The sequence below is a fragment of the Xiphophorus hellerii genome, chromosome 17, assembly GCF_003331165.1.
Source record: "Xiphophorus hellerii strain 12219 chromosome 17, Xiphophorus_hellerii-4.1, whole genome shotgun sequence".
NCBI classification, from domain to species: Eukaryota; Metazoa; Chordata; class Actinopteri; order Cyprinodontiformes; family Poeciliidae; genus Xiphophorus; species Xiphophorus hellerii.
The window spans coordinates 6,289,022-6,312,165 of record NC_045688.1 but is presented as its reverse complement, the minus strand read 5'-3'; the positions used below and the strand labels follow the sequence as shown (position 1 = coordinate 6,312,165).

Sequence of the window (23,144 nt, the reverse complement as noted above, 5' to 3'; positions counted from 1 at the left end):
GATTGGTAAGTCCAATATTGAAAAGTCTATTTTTTTTCCCACTTCATTAAATGCATAAAAAATCACCACATTTTTGGTCTACAAATGGATTGACATGAAAAATGTTCCTTAAATTGAATTTCCTGCATAAATTGCGATAATTTTAGAATCTATCACTTTTGTTTTTTGTTGTCTTTTAATAAGTAATAAACAAAGGCTGATTATTGCATTTGTTTTACCTACGCAGTCTAGAAAATAAGTATATGTTTTGGGGTCATTTCGAGATATAAAGCTACAAATGAATAATATTTACTATACGTTTATCATACAAAATCTATAAAAAATGTAAAAGCTCTGTTCAGTCACTGACCCATAAAGGCTTTAGCGTGTTGGGATGTCAGATAAATACAGCCATGAGAACTCAAGAGGTAATTTAGCGACCCTCTCATATCTTTAGTTAATGTGTTCAATGAACTGTCCAGTCTAGACAGAAAATATCTCTCAGATTCATAATGACACAATGTTAAGATTTATCTGCATGATATGAGACTTTGATGACACTTTGAATGTAGGCTTTAAATCTGAAAATGACAAAAGTGCTCCGCTGTGTTTGCTAATGATCACATAATAATTCAGGTAGCGCCATGTACCTGAGAGAGGTGGCAGTATTGTAGGCTAATAGCTCGTGACACAAGGGCACGAATTCAAGGCCGGTCTGACTCAACCTGAAATGACGCAAAACTACTACAAATGAGAGGCTGCGGAAATCAGCTCGTGTTTTTTTTTTTTGTGTGTGTACCAGGTCAGCCTCGGAGAACAACACTTTCAGCAACATGCCAGGATGCATTGCATCTGCCAGCCAAACCGTGGTCTGTCCCCCCTGCTCTGAGGTCAGTCGCACACTGTGCCGCTCCACTGCATCATGGGAAAACTCCCGCAGGGCGGGGGCTGGCTGCATGAGCCACTCGGTGATGATGCAAGCATGAGGACGCACGTGGGCAGAGGACTATACTGCCTTCGTCATCGCCGAGTAAAATTAAAAATACCCAGGGAGAGGCAGGAAACGTTTCATTCTGAAGAAAACCAGGGTTTCTATGAATCTTCTGTTTAATAGTTGCCATTTTTCAGACATTTCAGTGCAAAACTAAAAAAAAGAAAAATGACTGGATGCAACAAATCACTTTTTTAATCTGTGATGCTTTTGTTTAAAAATGCTTTGAATTTTAAGGCATATAAAATGCATATTTAATGTAAAATTTTGCAATAACTTTCTGATACTTCTTACAACTGCACACGTGACTCTTTTTGTCATCAAGATATTCCATAAGCTATAGAACCACACTTTGTGACTGAAACTTTGCACATCCTGATACTTTGATGGTTAAAATTTTAAGTCCAGAGGCCAAAAAATAGTAGTTAAATAATTTAAAAACCTCAAAAGGTTTTGGTGTATCAAGTCAACATAAATGAATTGATAAAAACTAGAATAAAATCTATATTTACTTTCTGACCAAGTAAAGATTCTGTTCTGAACTTTTTGGGTTTCAATAATAAAATACCATGAAAAAAAAGCAAGCAAGCTGGCATTTTGTTTCTCATATAAACTTCAGCTAAAAGGGCACAGAGACGTCTTAGAACATAAAAAAAACTTGGAATATAAAAATCCCCACAAAGATTTGAAGAAAGAAATTCCTATGTGCATGTTCTTCAACTCTAAAGATCAGCACTTTGCCTTAATGAGAACACTTTCCCGCCACGCACGCACACAATCAGATTTATTGCTACAAAGTTACTCACGTTGCCATAGTCGATGTAGAAGACGTGAACCTTTGCCGGTGACTCAACTTTCTCCACTCTGGCTCTGTACCTGCAGCAGCAGAAGAATAATTGGGGGGAAAGAAGGATAGAGAGAAAAGGGGGAAAGGGTGGGGGGAGAGAATAAAGAGTAGGAAAAGAGAGATGAAGACAGAGGGCACAAGAGGAAAAGGAGATGAGTAAATGATTCTGTGCTTATTTCCCTAGGGAGAAGGTGTTGGAGGATCTGTCTGTTGTGATTGGGGTAGAGGAGCGGGATAGGATGAACAGGCTGGGGGTGTGCAGGTTGGTGAGGGGGGACAGAGGAGATCTATCAGGACATAGGCGGGCGGTGGAAATTGCACGGAGGCCTCTTTGCAATAAAAGGCAGAAATTTAAACCTGTTTTTTTTTTTTTTTTTGCAGTGTAGAAAATGACGTTAGCGCATTAGTGCTAATCATAGAGACCCTGGAGGTTTTTCATTGTGGTCCTTTATTTTCTGGGACATTTGAAAAGCTCGATTTCCACGCAAATAAAAAGTAAAAGCAGCGACAATCAGAAAGTAACAATTAAATTACAAAACCACCTTCCTGAATAATAGCTACATATAGAAAGAAACTTATGCATAACATCACCTCACCTGGACATCACTCTGAATTTTGAGTAAGAAAAAAAAATGGCACTAAAGACAAATTGGCTGCAAAGCAGGCACAGCCGGAAAAAAAAAAAGACCAAATAATTAGGTTTATGCGGGTGAAGAGAGAATAATGAAGTAAAAAACTGCAATAATAAGGAGTTTGAGAAAAAGGAAGCGACTGATGAACAGAGGTTTTATTCTTGTCCGTTCGTGTTTCTGAGAGGACTTGCATGGTAACAAATTTTTAATTACTCCCCTAAAGAAACGAGTCTCCATGGAGAATGAACCGCACAGTTCTCTGATACAAAGAAGGAACAATGCAAACATAATTAGCTTGCTGAATAATAAAGGGCTGCCAGAAAGACACAAATCAAGATATTTTTCTCGCCGTCTAAGTGGCAGATGTTTCTTTCCCCCCCTCTCCGATGTGGAGATACAAACTTCGGATTTCCTGTTCAAAACGTCCCCCGACTTGTACTGGTGACACGTGAAGTAGATTAACTTGTGTTTTGCCCTAAAAGCAGAACAGGAAGATAGAGGGCAACACCTGTGTTGGATGAACATTTGGTTTTTAATTAGTTGCATGATCTTTCTTTCCCTACCCTCACCTTCTTGACTTCTATCCATCTCCCATGACCATCTGTGAACTTTAAACACTCAAAGAGACGCGGAGAAGAGATTTTGTATGTTGCTGCTTGGAAACCGCTGCTTTGTAAGAGCTAATCAAAATACTGTAGGTGACTGCTGTGGATGCGCCACATCCTTTGAATATAAAGTTGCTCAATCACCAAAGGAAATAAAAATGGATATAAATAAATAAATAAATAAATCCCTTCTGTTAGAAGTGCTGCTTTACAGGGAAATTTTAACTCCGGCTATTTATGTGGATGTTTTCCTGACACCACCGATACACACTCCCAGCACAAGTATTTCCCTGTTAGATGTCAAACTGATTAAGGAAGTAATCTGTTCAGAAGTGTGCTGGAACACTGTGATCCACAGTAATCCTACCACTCAAATTTAAGGGAGGAAAAAGGTCAAATGAGTGGTTATAAGGAGCAGGCTCTGCTAGGACTATCCAGTTCCGCAGTACGACACCTTCACATCTGATCTAACTTAAAATGGCGTGGAACTCATTTACTTACTCTATACTTCTTACTCAGCATTTTTGAAATGGCAGACATTCAGCTTTGTGTGCGTCTGACGCCTTCAGTAAGAAGGATAACCAAGGTTGCAGGGTGCAAGGTTAAAAATTTGTAACGTTTTTGAAGACAGAAATGCAGACATACCATTCACCATCAGCGAACTTGGCTAGGCAGTAGTCCCCTCTCCGTGCCGAATAAGACCCTTCAACGGGAGGATGGGCAGCGATCTCCGCTCTCATGGTTTCCATCAGACTCTCCAACTGGCCTCCTGATGGAATGAGTGGAAATTAAATTACAGTGTTGAGGTACAGCATTATCATTTCTCCAATCTATTCTAGATTCATCTTTGATGCAGATTGATTGTTTCTCTATTACCCTCAAACAATATAAATTGACGGTACAGGAAGGTTATGCATGGACTGGGTCTGATTTTCTTTCCTTTTTTAACAAAGTGTTATTGCTAAAGAAGGTAAATACTTGGCTTTATTTGTGAGAAGAAAATAATCTGACAATTACTTTTTAGTTTACCCTAAGTGTGTACTATAAAGCTGTTCCAACACAGCTGTCCAGAGAACAACACAGCAAAGTTGAAACAATTTAAATTATTTGGTGTGCGTTTGTTATATCACGCTGCTGCAAATGGCATCAAAATAGAACCAAATTGCTTTATTTCAAAAGGCAGCTGTGCAAGAAGAGAGAGATGGGAGATTTTTTTTTTATTTAAAAATAATTCAGCTCTTATAGCGTAAAGCAAGAACAACCAGGTCAAAAGAAATCTTATCACCTCTAGATACTGACACCAAAATTACTATTAGAAATACTTAGTAGCTTTTGTAACTGCTAAGCCCATTAACACTATGCAGCTTATTCTGGTTTGACCCTGGTGGTGAAGTAGAGCTTTGAGTTAAGCCAGCTCTCACAGTGGGCCTTTATGGCCCATCAAGCCATTATATCATGAGCCGCAGACCCATTATAGTGGATTCAAGGTGAGAACGTGGCTGTCGATACGCAGGGAGACGGAGGAATCAGATAGTAAGCCACAGCTTCATGGGGAACCAATGACTGTGGTAAGTGGCTGCCTGATTTGCAACCATCAGCGCAAATTGGGACGCCGATTGTGAACGTGCATCTTGACGAGAGCTACTTTTCAGCTGTTTGAGAAATGCTCGCGGTGTGTTTGTGTGTTTTAGAGACCGCTTGCTCATCCGTGTTGGCAAGTGTTTGCCAATGACTGTGTTTTGGTGTGGAGCGGCATTGAAGTGTATGGAAGCAATTACAGCAGCTAGTTTATTAAAGTGGCCAATAGGAATTTCCATGGTGATATTTTTAGAGGACATTTTCACAAATCAACCACTTGGAGGGGGGAGGGGTCTGGAGGCAGGAAAGCTAATTTAATGTGCGACTGATACTCTTTATTCAGACATTTGGATGATAGTAAACCCAAGCAGGACTAATGTTCTGTTTATGTCAGCATCTCACTTGAGGCATTAAAATTAAAAGAAGCTTCATTTCCAACACTCTACATGTTAACAGCGAGGAGCATTTTGCAGAAACATTAAATAAACGCAGCCAGGGTAGTTCTGCTGATGATGCATGTTACTACCAAACAAACAGCTTGCAGGCAGACACCTTTCTATTTCTGTACAGTCGCTCCTGCTTGTCATTAGCACCTAATATTATTTATGCTGCTGGAGAACAAGAAAATATGAATAATGATGCTGTTTTCCCACAGTTATCTATGCTGAGACAGGCAGACAGCTGCCAACCAATAGCTCAGGAGACATTCATTTGCATGTCAAACTTGGAGGGGAAAAAAAGGAAGGAAAGCAAAGGGATTTAGTGAGAAGTGAAGTGGGAGGAGAAAACTGGGGGCTCGGGTTGATTTTGCATAGTGAGAGCAGAGGTGTCCAAATATCTCCCTGCACAGCCGCTGTGGAGCTGGTAGCTGACGAATGCAGACAAATAAAAACATCCTGGTAGTTTTTCTTCAAACTGTTTTAACATATGAGCATTGAATCCCTGAGACATAAACATGTCTTAGATCCTCATGGTATAAATAAACTTGCCATGTTTTTTGGAGATTGATAGAAATTGCATTACAGGCTGTTTTTATGCATGCAAGACGAGACTGAATATGAACCTTCTAATTTTAGAAGCAGTTATGATTGGAGGCAAAGCAGACAGATATTGACATAGAAACTAATTTCTGCAACCAGTTAAAATTCTACATCTCAAGTTTTCGGGACCAAAATATGATGACAATGTTTGCTCCCACAGGGGGATTAATCGTTAAGGAATCAGTTTGGGTTTGGAGAGGAGGGGATGGCGAGCTTGTAGAGCTGAATCCAACATTATTAAACACTGTTTGATCAGTTTGGAAATGTTGTTTGTGCCAGAATAAAGACTACAACCACATTGGTGTACTTGAGATATTCTGGTTATCCACAGCAGTGGGTAACCAATCTGTTGACTGGCATAAAGCGGGAGACGGGGGCATTACCATTTAAGGCGAAATAAACAGAAATAATACAATTTATTGCTAAAAAGCTTTATTATTAAATGTGTGATTTATTTCCTAAGTTGAAACTGGACTAAAGTTAAATATGGGAGATTGGAACTTTTTTTTTCCTTTTTTAAAAAAAATAATCCTGCAAGTTATTAAAGTGCAAATAAAAAGATAAAAAGTCCTATGGTATGGTTAAGAACATGGGGATAAAATGAAAATAGGTCAGGATGAAACTAAGTGCTGGGTATGAATGAAAGAAGAGACAAACTGGCTGGAGCCATTCTTGCATCACACACTTGAATATTCGCAGCCAGGTTGATTGTTCAATCCCTCAGGTTCATGCGAATTTCACTTCTTACATAAAATATGAGGGTTTGGAAAATAACCCTGATAAAGGTGTCTGTCAAACTGAAAATTTGTTATTTTTTTCTACATTTTTATTATTTTGAGCTTATTCTTTTACATATGTTTAAGTATTACCATTGCTCAGCATCAGAAGTTGTCAAAAAAATTAAACCAATCTTTATAAATCCTAGACAATGACATAAAATAAATTTGTCAAAGTTCTCAAGCCTTCAAAATGCATGTCAAAAAGATAGAAAAGCAGGAGAACCAGGTAATCTAGCTGTCGTTACTGGAACAAAAAACAACAAACGCCACATGCTGCAGGAGAGCACAGCAGCACAATGAACCAACTGAAATGACTCAAGTCAACTTTTTTGTAAGAACAGAGCCCGTTAAATCCTGAAAAAGCAACAGTTAGGAAGTAGGAAGTACAGCAAGAACACACTGTATTACAGAGGCTAAATCCTATTCAACGCTGGCAGCAGGACAACCAAATATCTGCTTGCAGAAGGGGTAAACCGTGTCAAACGTTAGTGCTCATTTTGTGTTGAAGCAAGAGCCAAAGCGATGATCCAAAAAGCAGCCAAACCAATGACTGTGCCTGATGCTCGCCAAATTCTTTTTATCCTCATCTCTTTATCCCTCTGTCTCCCCCCCCACCCTCCCTCATTCTGTAATTTGTTTATACATGATAATGGCTGCAGCTGTTTATAAATCATATATAATTACATTCTGAATGCCGAGCGCAAAGTGAAGGACCGATTAGGCTTTAAAAGAACAGAAATAATAGAGAATGCAAGAGAGGGAGAGAAGACAGGGAGGAGAGCAGTGGTGGCGGTTTTACAGTTTGCTTGTGATCATATTCGATTATCTTGCGCCACGCGGTGTGGAAGCGAAGACGAAGGGGTGGGAAGACAAAAAGCCAATGAAAACAGTGGCTCAAGTGCCCTTTCAGCAGGCATCCCAAGGCTCTGGTGAATTCTATTAAGCTGTTTACAAAAGCCATTAAAACTCAGAAGGATAAATAATCACTGTATGACAGACCCACAGGCTGAGGCCGAGAGAGCAGTGATTGCTTGTAAAAGCAGTCCAATCTCAAAATTTCAACATGTACAGCAAATTATGAGCCTAATTGCTGTCGATCTGGAAAAACAAAACCCGTCTTTGGAAGTAGGTATTTAAGGGGATCAGGAAACAAACCAGAAAACTAACGCGTTTTTGTAATGTCAAAAATCATGGAATTCAGTGTTTATTGGTATTTTATTGCCAGCTCATAAAGGTTTTGATTAATTCTGAAGGAGAGAGTAAAACATTGCATTGGTTTCACAGTGTTTTACAAAAAGAAAATCATGCTATGCATTTGTACTCAACCCATAAAGTCAACACTGTAGAACCACCCTTCACTGCCAGGATCATCAGGCTAGCTTTGCCCATTCTTTTATGCAAAATAACTCAAATTCATTCAGATTGAATGGAAAGCATCAATGAACAGTAACTTTCAAGACAGTCAAAGTCTTGTTTGGACTTTAGCTGGGGCCTAACCTCTGGCTTTGAAGATATTGGTCTATCTTTAGGGTCGCTGCCCGGACTCAAGGTCAACCTCCAGTGTCTAACAATCTCTAACAAGTTTCTACAACCATTGTCCTGAATTTAGCGCCATCAATCTTCCCATCAACTGCAACTCCCTAATGAAGAAAACCGTATCAAAGCTTGATACCACCACACATTTGTACATTTGGAATGAAGTCCAATTTTGTTCTCATCTAACAAGTCTATAAGATAAAAACTCAAGAAAATACATTGATGTTTGTGGCTGTAAAGTGACAAAATAGTCAAAAATGCCATGGGCATAAATATTTCTGTAAGGTAGTGTCATTTATTAGGAAATGCCTGAGGAAAGAGTGACAGAGTTGTTGCTCTAAAAAGAGACCCTTGAGGACTGACTGCTGTTACTCTAAATGAATGGATTGTCCATCATTTAACAACTCAAACACACCCAGAACACACAACTGCCTGAGGTCTGCCAAACAAGAAACACAGTTGAGAGTTATATCCGCTAAGGCTAGTCAAAGGAGAACCAGCACTCAGCTGGGGAATACTGAGTAGAGAGCTAAGATAGGAGAAAGTTCCCCCTCTCTCCTTACTGACTGATGTTTTATGAACTGTAAGTTTATGTCACCATAAAAAAAACCCAAATGATCCTAATGCTCGACACATACAGCTTCACTCCCTCTAGAGCGGGATATGAGATTGCACCTCATCTGAAACCCCCCACTACCACCAATTACCCTCCTCCGTTCTTTTCTTGCCAACAGTCTGGAGTCTTTTACAGCAAATTACTGTTTCTGTCTCTGAAAAATGTAAACAAAGAAGGCATCTAGTGGTCTCTCTTGGTTTAGTCTCTCACCTTCTTTTTCTGCCACCTGTAAAGGCTAACCGGCTGAAGCTAATGGTCTGATTTAGTTGTCCAATAGACAAAGGTCCAAAAATACCAATGGGATAGATTTGTATTCTCCAAATTAGTTCAAATGTGCACACATTTGGCCAATTTTGAAGAGAACCCCATTATAGCCTAAAAAGAGGCACACCACTGTGAAAAATCCCACTCAGTCATTTCAATTTAGGTAATCCTTCCAAATGCTGACATTAGTGTGAATCAAGCTTGCTGGAGCAGTGAAGAATGGGCGATGCTCATTTTCCACCTAAAATCAAAAGCATCCTGGCTCAGACCGACAGCTGAGCTGACCTTTTAGAAGCTAACTTACGTATCTGATTTATCTACAGACACCCTGACAGAGGAGAGATCATCCAGGAAGAGTCTGACCTCTAACCACCACATCCTCTACATCAAGAAGAATCTAGGAAAGAAGAACGGCAGCATCAGCTGTCAAGTCTGCTGCAACTTTCACTCACATTGCACCCGGAGAGTATTTGAAGGTCTTCATTTTTTGCTTAGTTTGCACTGATCATCCTTCAAATGTTTCTACAGCTAGAGTCCACTTGCAGAACAGAAAGTTGACTAGGTATTACTTAGAAAGGCATGCACCATCTGTATATAAGGTCTCGCTGTCGAGTGTGGATGTCAGAGCAGAAACAAATGATAAAGTTAAAGTAATTGTCATAGAGACAGGACTGTGTCAATGGAGGAAGTGTACAGAAAAATCAGAAGCATTGAAAGACTCATTGGGAACAGTGGCGTCCCTCATCCGTAAACAGAAGAAACATTGAACCACCAGAACTCTTCTTTGAATTGAAAGGATGTTTTATGGAATCTTCTACCAATTCAAGACCCTATGAGAAATAAACAGCAATGTAAAGCCCAGCTTTCTCTGGAGTTTTACTCAAACTTGCAAAGAGAGCGCTCACACTCTAGAGTATAGACAACAGAAGCTTGAGCTCTCTCTCAGCTGAGCAGGTTAGAAAATACATCTGGATAAATGTGACATTTTGTGGGGATGTCCAACTCTGAACCATCACAGAAAGTCACATTCTGACTGTAGCCCAAAGAGCAGCTTGTTCTGTCTTTCTAGAGGGTCGGACTGGTTTTGCAGTGCATATCCTTATCACAGTAGACAGGCAGACAGTTTTGCAGAAGGGATAATAAGAAATTCACCCAAGGGCAGACCACACAAACACAAGAACTTCTTGTCTGAATGAAGCACAATTTTCCAATCAGAGCTGATTAAACATGCCTGTCCGAGTAAACATCGCGCAAGAGACGAGAACTTTCATCTACAGTACTCCTCCAACAGGCCTCCATGCAGAATGAACAAACAGAAGGCAAAACAGATTGGGGGATAAGGCCAAATATATGAGTCTTTACTCCAAGCTTGTAGCACTGAACTCTGAAGACTCTGAAGTGAAGAAAGTTTTTCTTTTTCACAAAAACTAACATCAAGTATGTAACGTGAAATGCTATGAGTAAATGCATGTACCAGCTTGGCTGCTCTATTTAGTAGGTATTCGATCAAGTGGGACCTATAAAGTTCAAAATCCAATTTAACAAACATGGGACTTTAAGAGGAGAACAGACCCATGGACTCAATGTAAAGACTTCTAATTAGCAGTTCTCATCCATTTTGTCAGCCTGCTAAGGTACTGAAACAGAGCACTTGATTCTTTCTTCATGGCATTAAGTCTAATTACATCCAATGTAAAATTTAAATTAATATGGTTTTATAGCTGTAGCATGAACCTAATTACATACACCCTACGATAACAGTATTTCAATTAAAACCATTCTCCTTTAATTTGATGCGACCATTAAACTGTTCACCATAATCATTACAACAATAGTCACATTTAGGCTTTTCTATCACTCCTTTTGTCTTTAGCCAGAAAGAGGAGTACATTTTTCCACTGTACAATTGGTTCCTTTATTATATTGGCGTAATTAGACTATTCAACTCTTAAAATTTACCAAAAAAAAAGACAAAACCTTTCTGAAAGGCTTACAACACAAGATGAATGATATCTACCTCTGGCTTGATGCCCACTGCAACAGAAATATGTGAACCAAAATAATTTTTATTAATTGCTTTAAAAAGAAAAGAAAAAGGCAGGAATTTTTGCAGCCTTATGCAAACCTTTTCTAACTATTCATCCATCCTTCATGCTTCATGCTGCAAAGTAATAATCACTTTGCTCCTTTGACATGGCATCCATTTAGAGGGCAATTCATCTTTATCAAGATAAAATGCGGCACTGATTTGAAAGTAGTCTTTGTTAAATAAACACCACAAATAAGGTGCGAGGACAAGTATTATCAACAACATCAAGACCATATAAGACAAATTAAAAAGTCAAAGAAAAACTAACATTTCAAGCGACTAGAAAGGGAGCCGCGATCTGGCCGTGCTGCTCTATCAGTAGATGGGTCCAGCATCATTAGGTGAAGAACAGCTGCTGTGTGTAAAAGGTAGAAGTGTGAATAATGTGGACGGAGTGGCACCTGGTTGGAAGGGGAACGACTCCACTCATTACGAGTCTGTATTGGTGCCAGGGAACAAGCTCTAGACAGCATGTTCAGCCAGCCGCACTGCAGCTGAGGTTTGGTGTGAGCAAGAAGTGTGTGTGTGTATTTGCTGGTGAGGGTCAGGCCCAGCAATTCAGGACCATGGAGGTGACAACAACGTGAGGTCCGGAGCAGGTGGGGTAGGGATCTGTGTGTGTGGGGGTGTGTATGTGTGCGTGGTGGGCAAAAATCAGTGAGCAACCTAAAGGAATGCTGCCCAGAAATATAATCACCACATGAGCACAGCTGATTAAGAAAAAATTAAAAAGTATATTGGTGCTGAGTCGACACCACATACCACAAATTAATCATAGTCTGGTATTCTGGAAGCCCAAGCTCAAAGTTTGTCTGTAACCCCGCTGAACCTCTGAATCAAGAAGTGATGTGTAGCGATGCCTCTGAAAGGACACCACATGTCAGCACTCACCTGTCACTCAAAGAGCTTATACTTTTAATGATATACTGTATTACCGAGTCTCAACTCTGCTGGACAGAGACCATTTTAGGAGCCAGTCTCAATAGGCCGGTTTTAGTCACCTCAACTTTAGCACTTATTTAGATTAGTGGAGTTCCACATCATTTAACTTGAAACTTTTTCTAAGATAAATTTGCCTTTCTTGAAAGAAAAAAAAAAGTTTTGTCCTTTTACAGCCAGATGAGCAGAAGTGTGCAGAAACAGGTGGGAGATGTTATTGTACACTCCTTACATTCAGTCACTCTGAAAGATTAAGGATAAATCGTAAAAGTGGCACGGTGGGAAGTCACAAAACTTTGGTCCATTTTGAGTCTGACGAAATTAATTTTCCACCCAACATTAATCCACTAATATAGTAATTACTGTACAGTTAACACAGAAAATGAATCTTCATTATGTTGAAGTACTGCTGGATAAAAAAAATATATAACAAGACGTGTTAGAAGCATAAAGGAAGGAGCATCTTCCTTGCTTAGAAAATGAAAGCAAGTCACGGCCCAGTCCAAAGTCACCAGGATGAAAGGTCCCCTCTTCCAAGTCTGAGGCTATTTTTGTAAACCGGACTGCTTCCTGTGGGTCAACAATATGTCTCTGCTTCAAGCAGAGGAGTTAAAGCATCTTTTGCTCTTGTTTGCATTTGGCAGTATTAAGGACCGGGAACTTCCAATTTGGCTAGGAAAATTATGTCCTATACTATTGAAATGTGGGTAATGACCACATATCTGATCAATTTGATCTGAAAGTTTCTAGGATGCTTGAAAGTTTTCAGGATACATCCCATTGAAAGACACCCCAGAGTGAACCCTGATCTCACCAGAGAGACTACATATCCCTTCTCATCTGGGAAAGCCTTGAGATCCCCAAAAATTACCCCAGCAGTGTCACCGAAGTGAGGGACATTCGACTTTACCTCCTTGACCCATTACTTCGTCAAACAGAGCGGAGTCGTGTCTGCAGTGAAATAAGTGTACAGTCTGTATCCCATAGGAAACAAAAACTTAATACAACATCCCTGAAGTGTATAAACAAGCAATATTCTAGCTGCTGCAGTTCTGGATTCTACCCAGAAAGACTCCAAACCTGCATTTGGATTGTTTTTTTTACCAAGCCTGCTTCCAGCAGAGTAGTATACTACCAGCTCTACATAGTTCAGAGTCGTCTCCCTTCATGTGTCTGGAGTGGCCTTTTGTCTCAGAGTATCCAAGGTTGCACAGATCTGTGCCGGCTCCCTTCTGACAGTAATTACATATAGCCTCCAGAGAGGAAACGGCACACAGAAGGAAAACAGGGGGATCAGAAACAGCACCACTGAAGCAAAGGGGTGGGTTGAGGAGTTGAAATGAGGTAGAGGGTGTTAGAAAACAATAAATGACTGCTTAACAAGATGAAATCCTAAAATAAACAGGATTACAGATCAATTTCCTAAATCCTCTGGGAAAATCTATTTCTAATGTGGAAGCAATCAGTTATCAACCAAGTGTAAATATATTCATATGTGAAATAGGGGGAGGGGAACATTAATTAAATGCAAATGATTAAAATGGGGAAAAGGGTCAAACCTGTAGCAGATACAGGACCCATGAGGGAAAATGACGCTGCAAGCTGCATTTCTGACTGCATTTTAATAGCTCAGAAAAAGTAACTACTTTAGAGACCGATGCATGAACTTTAACATCTAGAAAGCTGTGAAGGCTTTTCAGCAGCCACTCATCTCTACAGACCACAATAAATAAATAAATACACCCAACTTTATTACATAGACACAACTCCCTCAGGGTTAATGGTTTGGAAACTGGCTCTAAATATTAATGGCGATGTTCCTTTTTCTCCTTCCTCATCTTCTCTGTTCTACTTAAACAAGTGTACAACCAACTGAAATTGATGTTTCTTTAGCTTTTTTCTGCTGCGTTACTCATTTTTACTTGTGCACTGCGAAGCCTCAGATATGTTAAACAGCTACAGATTTTAAGGAATTTTTTGTTCCCTTTTGTTTACACTTCCTTGCTCTTCTGAATGATTCTCAATTCATTTTATTGCATTCTCTTCCAGTGAGAAGTATACTATAATTCTAACAAATACATAATTTTTCTTTGCATCAGCCTGATTCCTGGAAGACTTGATCTCTTTCTGCCATACTCTTGATAGTTATGTGAAGCCTGTTTATCACTGTTTTCTAAATGTGTGTTATTTTGGCAAAATTGAAAAAAATAAACAAATAATTTTAAAAAAAACTGTAGCTTTAGAGAAAGGTTTACCATGGCTTTCAGCAGATAACAAGAAGGCCAAATGAAGTGAAGCTTAGTAACTCTGTTTCATTGTTTTGAACTTTCACCTACAGTCATGTAATGTGATTTGGAAAGGCTAGCAGCTTTTCACAATAGGAATCTACAATTTCCACAGAATAGACACAGGGAATGCTGTTTTATTAATGCTAAACATGCTGACATAAGATGCTAAAAATGGCTTAAATAAACAGTACAACTGTTCAGCTCTGAAAATAATTAACCATTGATAATACAAATAATTGAAAATTAGATTTTTAATGATGTTCTTAAAAACTCTTGAATGATGAAATTGATAAATATATCAAAAGTGGCTAAAAATCAGAGCAGGCAGGTCAAACATTAACAAAAATTTTAATCAAAAACTTGTTACAAATTTCTAAAGTGGTGCATTTCCTATTCTGTACTTTTAGCATTTTTTTTTTTTTTTTTTACACATACTTAACTATCAGGTACCAAAAGGAGCTTTTAGCCACCAGCCGTGCCTGAAATTGCACATTGTGTAATTGCTTTAACAATCAACGATTTACGGCAATTTTCTATAATAAAGCAATAACTATATATTCTTAAAAAAACAAAAGGCTTTTGGGAGTATAGTAATCGATCAGCAGTGGGTCCCTCAGTTAATTTGGTTTTATCAGGATTTAAGATTTGTCAGATCTATCACAACCACAGTTAATGAAAACGTAAACAAGCTAAATTCTTAAGAAAAAAATTTAAATACAGCGCATTTTTAGCTTAGTTATGCTAAAAAGTGTATGTGTAAATAAACACTTTTTCATAAAAGGTTGTGAAATTGTTTATTTATAGGAATCAAACTGAAAGAGACCGGAAGAAAATAAAGGGTAGATTTTATATCGGGATTTAATTTTACCAGATAGAAAATTGGGTGAAATTTGAATCAAAGTCTTCAGGATAGCATTGCATTAATGTACTAATGAAGTATCTTCCAAAAACAGTTGCAAAAATAAATGTATGAATGACTGGCTGCTGGTTAATATGATATAACCAAAATATTTTACACATGGTTGGAGTTTCGCTTAACAGAGTCAAATGAAGCCATTCGAAATGGCTCATATCATTAACATGGGCACACATGAGGAAGCCACTTGTGTATTTCCTTTTAAGATGGCCTATTGTCATCTGCTGTAAACACTAAAGTACTCTGCTTCACACTGGATCTGTGTGTAAACTTGCTCACTAAGAAATGTTGTGGGGTGAGGGTGGTGGCATGTAATATTTTAAAGCACTCAGCTCGTGTGATTTTACAGCCTCTAACACTTTGATGTTCAACTCAAGAAGCCCAGATGACTTAATGCAGCTCTGAGTGCGCACCTGCAGAAATGAAAGGAACTGTGAGGCAGGAGAGGAGGTGGAGAAAGTGGAGGAGATAGAGGAGGGGGGCCAAGCAACCCAACAGGAGAGGGAAGCAGAGGGGAAGAGGACCGGTCAGGTTTTACTCCCCTGCTGAGAACAACATTTTTTTGTTTTGTTTTATGAAACCACCCTATAAGCTGCTTGTTGGAAGAACACAAGCCAATTAAATGAAAAAAATAAATATATAAGAAGCTGCCAGCACTGCTGGATCATCTAAAATAAAGGCTTTTTATGAGAAAAGATTGAATAACTCATAGCTCTCCTGTCAAAATACACTGAGAGCAGCAATATGAAAAAACGCTGTTTGTGTACAATTTTACATGGCGGGAAAAGTTGTATGGACTCCGTTTCCTGCTCTTCCTTAATGTCCAAGATATATAGAGAACTTGAAAAACAAGATGATGAACTATTCAGCATTTATTTCTCCTAAAGACCACAAGGGCCGCTAGTGGCATTAATCCAAACTTCAGGTTTGGACATGTAATGTCAAATTTCTGGCCCTTCGCTGTAACGTGATTCTGAACCATAAAAGCCCAGACAAAAATCAGAGCATCAATCCCGACTGACTGGGGCAGCAGCACCGTAGCCAGAGGTGGCGCTACGGTTTTGATTTGAATTTATAGCTCACGGCAAGAGAAGGAATAACATTATATTTCCACATATTTCAAGGAACCTGTAGATTTTTTATTGCATAGAGATGAAACATAGAGAGAGCTGCAAACTGAAAGGTTTATATATGCTTGTTATGATTAAATTAGATTCCGTGAGTTATATTCTTTGAGTTAAAATCTTGTTAATTGAAGGTAAATTCATTAATTATGTTGGGGGAGGCAAATGACAAAAAAAAGAGAAAAAAAACAAAAGAAAAGATGGACAATTTTGATTTCATGGCCTTTGAACGTCTACAGCTAGTGGAGACAGATGAGGGAGCAGGAGTGACAGGAAGGCTTCTGAATTCAGGGCAGCTCCCATGACCTGGCAGATAGAGACAATTTCTATGAACAGTTCAGATCTGTTCCATTCTGGCGAAAAAAAAAATCAATATGCTGAAAGTAGTTTTTATTGAATCGTCTTATTACATGTGAAACTGAGCACAAACTAACTTAGAATGGACACATTTTGAATCAAAAGAAGCTAATTAGTCCTTTTTTGCTACAGTAAACTCTCTAAATGCTTCTGGTATTGCCTGCAAGGATAATTATGCTGTTATTTAACGACTCTTGGAACACTCACAAAAAAAAAATTCAAACTGTACCAAAACATAAGCTTGGCCTGTCCTTAGATATTCTTGATCAAAGTTTTAGGCATTCAAAGCAGCATGAACGCATGCACAACAAATTGGCAATTAATGTGAAAGAAAACCAGTTTTCTTTATTTCTTCTGTGGTTTTCATTTTCAAGCGACTAAAAGCAAAGCGGTCGCATCATGATGTAATAATTGTCACTTCCCAGAGCTCAAATCTGAGGCGGTATACTCCGAGACACAACTTAAGAGTTTTATGCCATTTTTTTTATTCCAAAATCTGAATAATTCGGAATTTTCTTCTTTTTCCAAGTAGAATAAAATTTGAAATTTGTTGTCACAGAGTGACAACACCTTTTCCATTTCTGCACATGATATCAGTCCCAACAAGAATGATGGTTCAAATACCCTGGTGGAAAATTAAGTGATTTTTGCACCAAGTAGGTTTTCAAGTGCTCATTGAGTTGAACAACTTCTGGAAGATTAAATGCTTGGAATCAAGTTGGACCCCAATAGTTAGCGCCTGCAGCCATCGCTCTTCATTACTACAACCATTTATTAGTAGAAACAAGAGGGAGGTTCAGTTATTGGGTCTCCACTAGTGTGAAAAATGTTGGAGGTAAGAGGTGCAGTCAACGTCTTTGCAACAGAATTAATTCTCATTAATGAAATCAGTGTGGAGGTAAAAAAGCAGAGCAGAAAGTTAAAGAACCCTGGTCTTCACTTTTCTACAGAGACATTGATTATTTCCATACAAGCAGCTACTGCAGTATGAAGATAAGCTAAAATGTACAAATGAATATTTTACATAATTAAAATCAGCCAGCCTCCTGGTGCTTCCTCTATTTTATAATTTTTGAGCCACAATGTAACAGTACAGTTCTCCTCAAAAGTGTTTCTAACCTTTCACATTTTGTCTTGTTACAACCAGAAAATGTAATGTCGTTTATTAAATGTAATGTCGTTTATTAGGATTACATGACAAGTCAAAGTAGTGAACAACTGCGAAACTGAATAGTAAGAAATATTATTTATCCCTCCCCCCCTCCCTTATTAGAAAGAAAAAACTTAAATATTATACTAGTCTTTACTTTGACTAGTATTTTTCCTTTCCATATCCACTACTTATTTTGACTTATTTTAGATCTAACAGCAAGCAAAGTTTGTGGTTGCAATACGACACAACGTGGAAATGCATTTTAAACATATTAAAACAGAGAAAGTGTCTGTACCTGTCTCCACATCCTGGGCGTAGAAGTGCAGGGTGTCGGTGATTTCAGTCACATATACGGGTCTGTAGTTGGCCACACGTTCCTTCTCCTCAGAGACATGCACAACCTCCTCCACGGGCTTCTCCTCGTAGTTGGCCCAGATCTAAGAACACAGAGAAAAAAAGTTACAGCTCAGTTATTCCAAAATTTGACTTACAGTTCATGCATAGTTTCAATAAACCTGAAAATGCTTTGTGACGCAAATACGAATAAATATCTCCCTTGATTTCAGGCAGATATGGTACATCTAGACGTATGATGAGGTTAACTTCAACATCATCAACTTGGTGATAATGTCACAAGCTGGATAAAAGATACAGCCACAGAGTTTCTTTCACAAGCACAGCAGTTCAAGTTTGTGTGTGTAAGCAGGTTGGATCCCTTCTATGCTGCATCAAGGTTAGTTCTCCCTCACCTCCCTTGGAAAAACAGAGGGCAGGCGGCTCATTAGGGAGAACAGCTTTGCCTTGGGCCACAAATCAAACTGCGTGGACATCAGTAGATGTGTGCGTGAGTGTGTTAGCAGAGTGCAAGGGATGCAGTGCACTGAGTGGGTGGTTATTAACACAGAATGTTACGTGTTTGTGTACAACTTCAATAGAGCAATGGTGTTAAGCACGCATTCAAGCACAAGATGGTGAGGATGAAAGGAAACTAATAAACTCCCCGTGGAGGAATCTTTGGAAGATGAGGTGCACCAAAGCAGGAAGTTCTAAAGTCGAGAAGTGCAGTGGCGCTTTGGGCTTAAACTTTCTGTGGGGCTGTAGCAGCAGAACTCGGTGCTGTTTATCTACTGGCAATTTAGGAAGGATTTTATTTTAAAAAGGTCAGATGAAAAAAAAAAAAGCTCAGGAATATCTGGTTGGTCATTTGATTAGCTGTTTGGGTTTTTTCCCTATCTGTCAAGAACTACAACATTTATTTTTCTTAATTTGCTGCTGCATCTGACTGCTAATTTGTGTTTATATGCATATAATTGAGCAGGATTTGTAAGAAAAACTGATTTTAACCCTAAAAAGACAGCTCTCTGTCAACCTTCAATGTCAGAATGAGGAAATTCATAAAACAGAACCTGAGTTCATCTGGAATAAAACAAAATGCTTAAAAATGAAAAAAAGAAGCAGAAATACAAAAAGGGAGAAAAGAAAGTTGACAGAAAATAAACAAGATGGAATTTCAGGGATTGAGGGCAAGCAAGGTTAATGAAGAGCAAAAACGCAGCCACGCTTCACAAAGCCCAAGATCAAGCAGGATTTTTGCCTCAGCACCAGGCAGGTGTGTGCAATATTAGCATAGCAAACATATGCGGCCGAATGCACACATTACAAGCACGCTGACGAACCCTGGAATCCACCGCATCCCGTAATAAACATGCTTCCCACATTCTGAGGGAGCTGACATGACTCGGCTTTTAATCAAACCTGCAGCACCAATTAGGGATGACAAAGATTAGGTGTCACCATTCATTAGCCCGGTGGCCATCACTGCAACACTTTTACCGCGGTAGCAAGTGTTGGAAATCCAAGTAGGACATGATGTCCGATCGCAAGGGTGTGTCGGTCTCAAGGGGGCGAGAAATTATTAGATAATAAAAAATAAAAAAATAAAAGGCTGACAAAACTAATTTCCACTGATTTTGTTTTTAAAGTTCTTGTCAAAGAATGTAAGACAAAAAGCTCCTTTTAAAATATTACCCATTGGACGACAGCCTATAAACAAAAACATCAACTTTTTTTCCGGCTCCCAGGTGTCCCGAACAGCTTCATCAGTTTGCATTCTTCTGTCTGCAGTAAAACATTTGTGGGGAGAGAAAGACAAACACACCACAGCTGCTGCTGCTTTCTTTGTTGCGCCTTTATGAAAGAGCATAAAGCGCTGTGCATTCAATTCATTAATTGTGTCTAACGCTGCCAAAACACTGGTGATTAGAATGATTACAAAAGGATAAAAACTTGTTTTGCATCCTGCCTGAATGCACCATTAGAGACGCTATAGTCCAAGTCGTTTTTAAAAAAATGCAAACTCATGCACTTGCGGCGCCCAGGGCTGATGACCTTCCGTGAGCAGCCAACCGTCCTGTTTGTTCCATTTGAATGCAGGTATGCGACGCGGCAACTACAGCCACAGACGAGAGCCACCAAGCTGCCAGAAGTGATGTGAGAGAGGGGGGAAGAAATACACCTAAATGGGCCTAACCAACAGGCAATTAAGCTGGAGTTGAAGGGAGAACAAGTCCTAATGATGGAGACCAGGATGACCTTCATGGCAGCTGTAGAATGAAGAACACATTTACACCCGAGAGAGTGACAAGTTAATCTGGGAGGGTAATGTGATGATGGGGGAGAAGGTTGCTTATATGCTCAATGATGGCAATCAGAATCGCATAATAAAAGATAAAGTGTTCAAGCATGTTTGATAGAGTTTGAATGTTGAAAACTTGAAATTATGACTTTGTTTCTTGGCTTTTGTGTCTCCCCTTCGGCAAATGTCTTTCGTTCCATTTGTTCTCTCCGGCCCCTCTTGTGTGCTACCAACAATGAATTTATGACCGGTGTTTCTATAAAGAGGGATGAAATGAAGGAAAGAAAGCACAAGATGAAAGAACGATAGAAAAGAGAAAGGAGAGAAGAAAAAACAAGGAAAAAAAATTAGGCAAAGGAGCGACAGGAAGGTGGAAAAGAGAAATGACAAAAGGAAGAAAGGAAGGATAAAAGAATGGTTTGAAGTTAGGAAGGTAATGAGAAAAGACAGTAAGAACAAAAGGAGGGAAGGAAGAACAGAGACAGACAAAGAAGGAGGCAAGAACAGAAAGATGGACTCACAAATTACCAAGAACAGGGAATGAAAGATGTAATGACCCAGGGATGGCTGCAAGAACACAGAAGGAAAGCATTTAGGAGGTATAAATTCAGACCTGGAAAATACTTTTTGATAGTTTTCTAGAATGTGTAAAAACCCTGGAGGAAAGACTTGCAAGGATTACAAGTCCATGCAATGAGCAACACAGCAAAACTTGTGGCTAATGCCCTCAAAACCTGGTAATCACTCTTGCTTGGAACTGCTTGGTGGATTGGATGATTGCACCCTCTCACAACAATAAGGAATAAAAACGAGGGAAGCCATTCCATCTTCTCCACTCCAAACACTCTGGCTCTGTGCAGGAGCGAGTTTTTATCCTGGAGGATAGAGTTATTGGATCCTGGTTTCAGAATTTCATGTGGATCTCTCACTGCATCTCAACTGCGGTCAATGTTTTGTTTTTAAGAGAAATGTTTTCCCATCCCCTCACATTAATATCTATTCCTTATTGCCCAATCAGAGATCTTTCTGTGGTTGCTCTGAGTAAATCTGAACTACACGCCACAAGCAGAAAATCCACAGTTGGGATTCAATTGCCAGAACTGGAACTAAGAAGTTGAAGATTTAAAGATTGCATACCAATTTGCATGGCCGTAAAGTATAATATACCTGCAGTTGAGCAGTTTTACAGAGCTTTACTTTGTCAGCCTGGTGGATGAGATACTCTACTGGCTGAAGTGAGGCTCTTCAACAGCAAGCAAAGCTCTTCTTCAGGTAGTTAAGAGGTCTGCCAACTGGCTTGGGCTGAATTTATTGAAATATTTACGGCTTGAAGTGAACAAAGTGTCCCTCAAGACCGGGATATGGGCGTAGCGGAACAAATTCACACATTGGAGCACAAGTATATTAATATCCACACAGTTGCCACATTATGGCAGAGGAAGGGGTGAGAATGAAAATTGAGTCAACATGGTAATGAGCGTGAGGTGTTACATGTAGCATGTATGACAGAGGCAGCCAGTATAGATCCAATTGAAGTGTTGTATATGGTTACTATGTAACATGAGATGTGCTCAAATTTAAATCAATCCCTTTTAAAGAAGACAAATATTTTAAAAAATAAAATAAAAGTGGCGGCTAGTGCAGTTTGTTATGGGCTGGTACAACTTTTTTTGTGCCCCTGGCTGGCTCAATTTTTTTAATTTGGAAATTACCTACTTATCTAGAATCATATTTGCCAATTTGAAGGGTTTATTTTCCATCCAATTTTTGTGTATGGATACTACATTTTATTAAAATTTCAGCAGAACTTTCTCAAGAAGTTACACTTTAAATGACCACAAATGCCATAAATAGTGTTGGTGAATCAAGAAATAGATTATAAACCATGGAGAAATGTTTTTCTGCTATTTTCCCAAGATGCTTAGGATTGAAAATCTTTTGGGTCTACCCCTGTCATTACCTGTTTTATCACCTGAGCAATATCTATGAATCATCTGTAGGCACACCATGCATTTCAAGTTTACAGGAAGGCCAGTTTCTATTTTTACTGAAATCAAATTCCATATCTCACAGGTGGAGAATAAAACCGGTCCTTTTACCACAGACTTCCTGGCGTTTAAACATGTTAATCTTTTACAAACCGCAAAAGGAGTGTCAACTCTGTTTTTATATTAAGGTAAACACTGATTATTATTCTTTGATATTAAAAAGAACTCATTGGAGACTTAGTCTTCCTTTCGTAAGTGCCAACAAAAGTAATGCAGTGACGGCAGCAATACCCAGATGAGTCATCTGATTCCAACACACATCAGCAGAGGAAGTAACTCCATCACAATAAATGACCCACTTGTGTATAACAGAAAAAAAATTGAAGGACTTGTGAACCAACTAAAAGATTGAGCAACACACCCCAGGTACATCTTCTTGCATGTCTTTTATGTAGCTCTGTTATTAATTCATCACGTAATCAGCTGTGGAGGACAATTGAAATCAATAGGGCGGTGTTAGTCATAAAAGTGCCCTTTGTTAATCAATTTAGCCCCATTATGACCCTGATGAATCTGTTCGAGAGAAAATTATTCACTTTTCACACACAGGAGTTAGGGGTTGAGGTGGAGAAGGCTCTGCTGTCGGAACACAGTGGGGTCTTCAAAACTCACTACATATCCTACAGACCAATCCGCACTCATCTCTCCACTCATTAATTCAGACATAAATGCATACATGCAGGGTAGGGGCAGAGCCCCACTGTTATGAATTGTGGGCCCCTCAACTG

At 39.1% G+C, this 23,144-nt stretch overlaps 1 protein-coding gene across 1 annotated transcript in view; it reads right to left on the bottom strand.

The window, feature by feature from the left end:
* The window catches only part of snd1 (staphylococcal nuclease and tudor domain containing 1), a 188,126-nt gene that overhangs the window by 20,285 nt on the left and 144,697 nt on the right, over positions 1-23,144 (bottom strand). The window contains exons 18-20 of the mRNA XM_032588843.1: positions 18,029-18,170; positions 3,700-3,823; positions 1,777-1,846 (exon numbers count right to left, since the gene is read on the bottom strand). Of these exons, the coding sequence (XP_032444734.1) occupies positions 1,777-1,846; positions 3,700-3,823; positions 18,029-18,170 (336 nt within the window). The remainder of the gene's footprint in view (positions 1-1,776; positions 1,847-3,699; positions 3,824-18,028; positions 18,171-23,144) is intronic.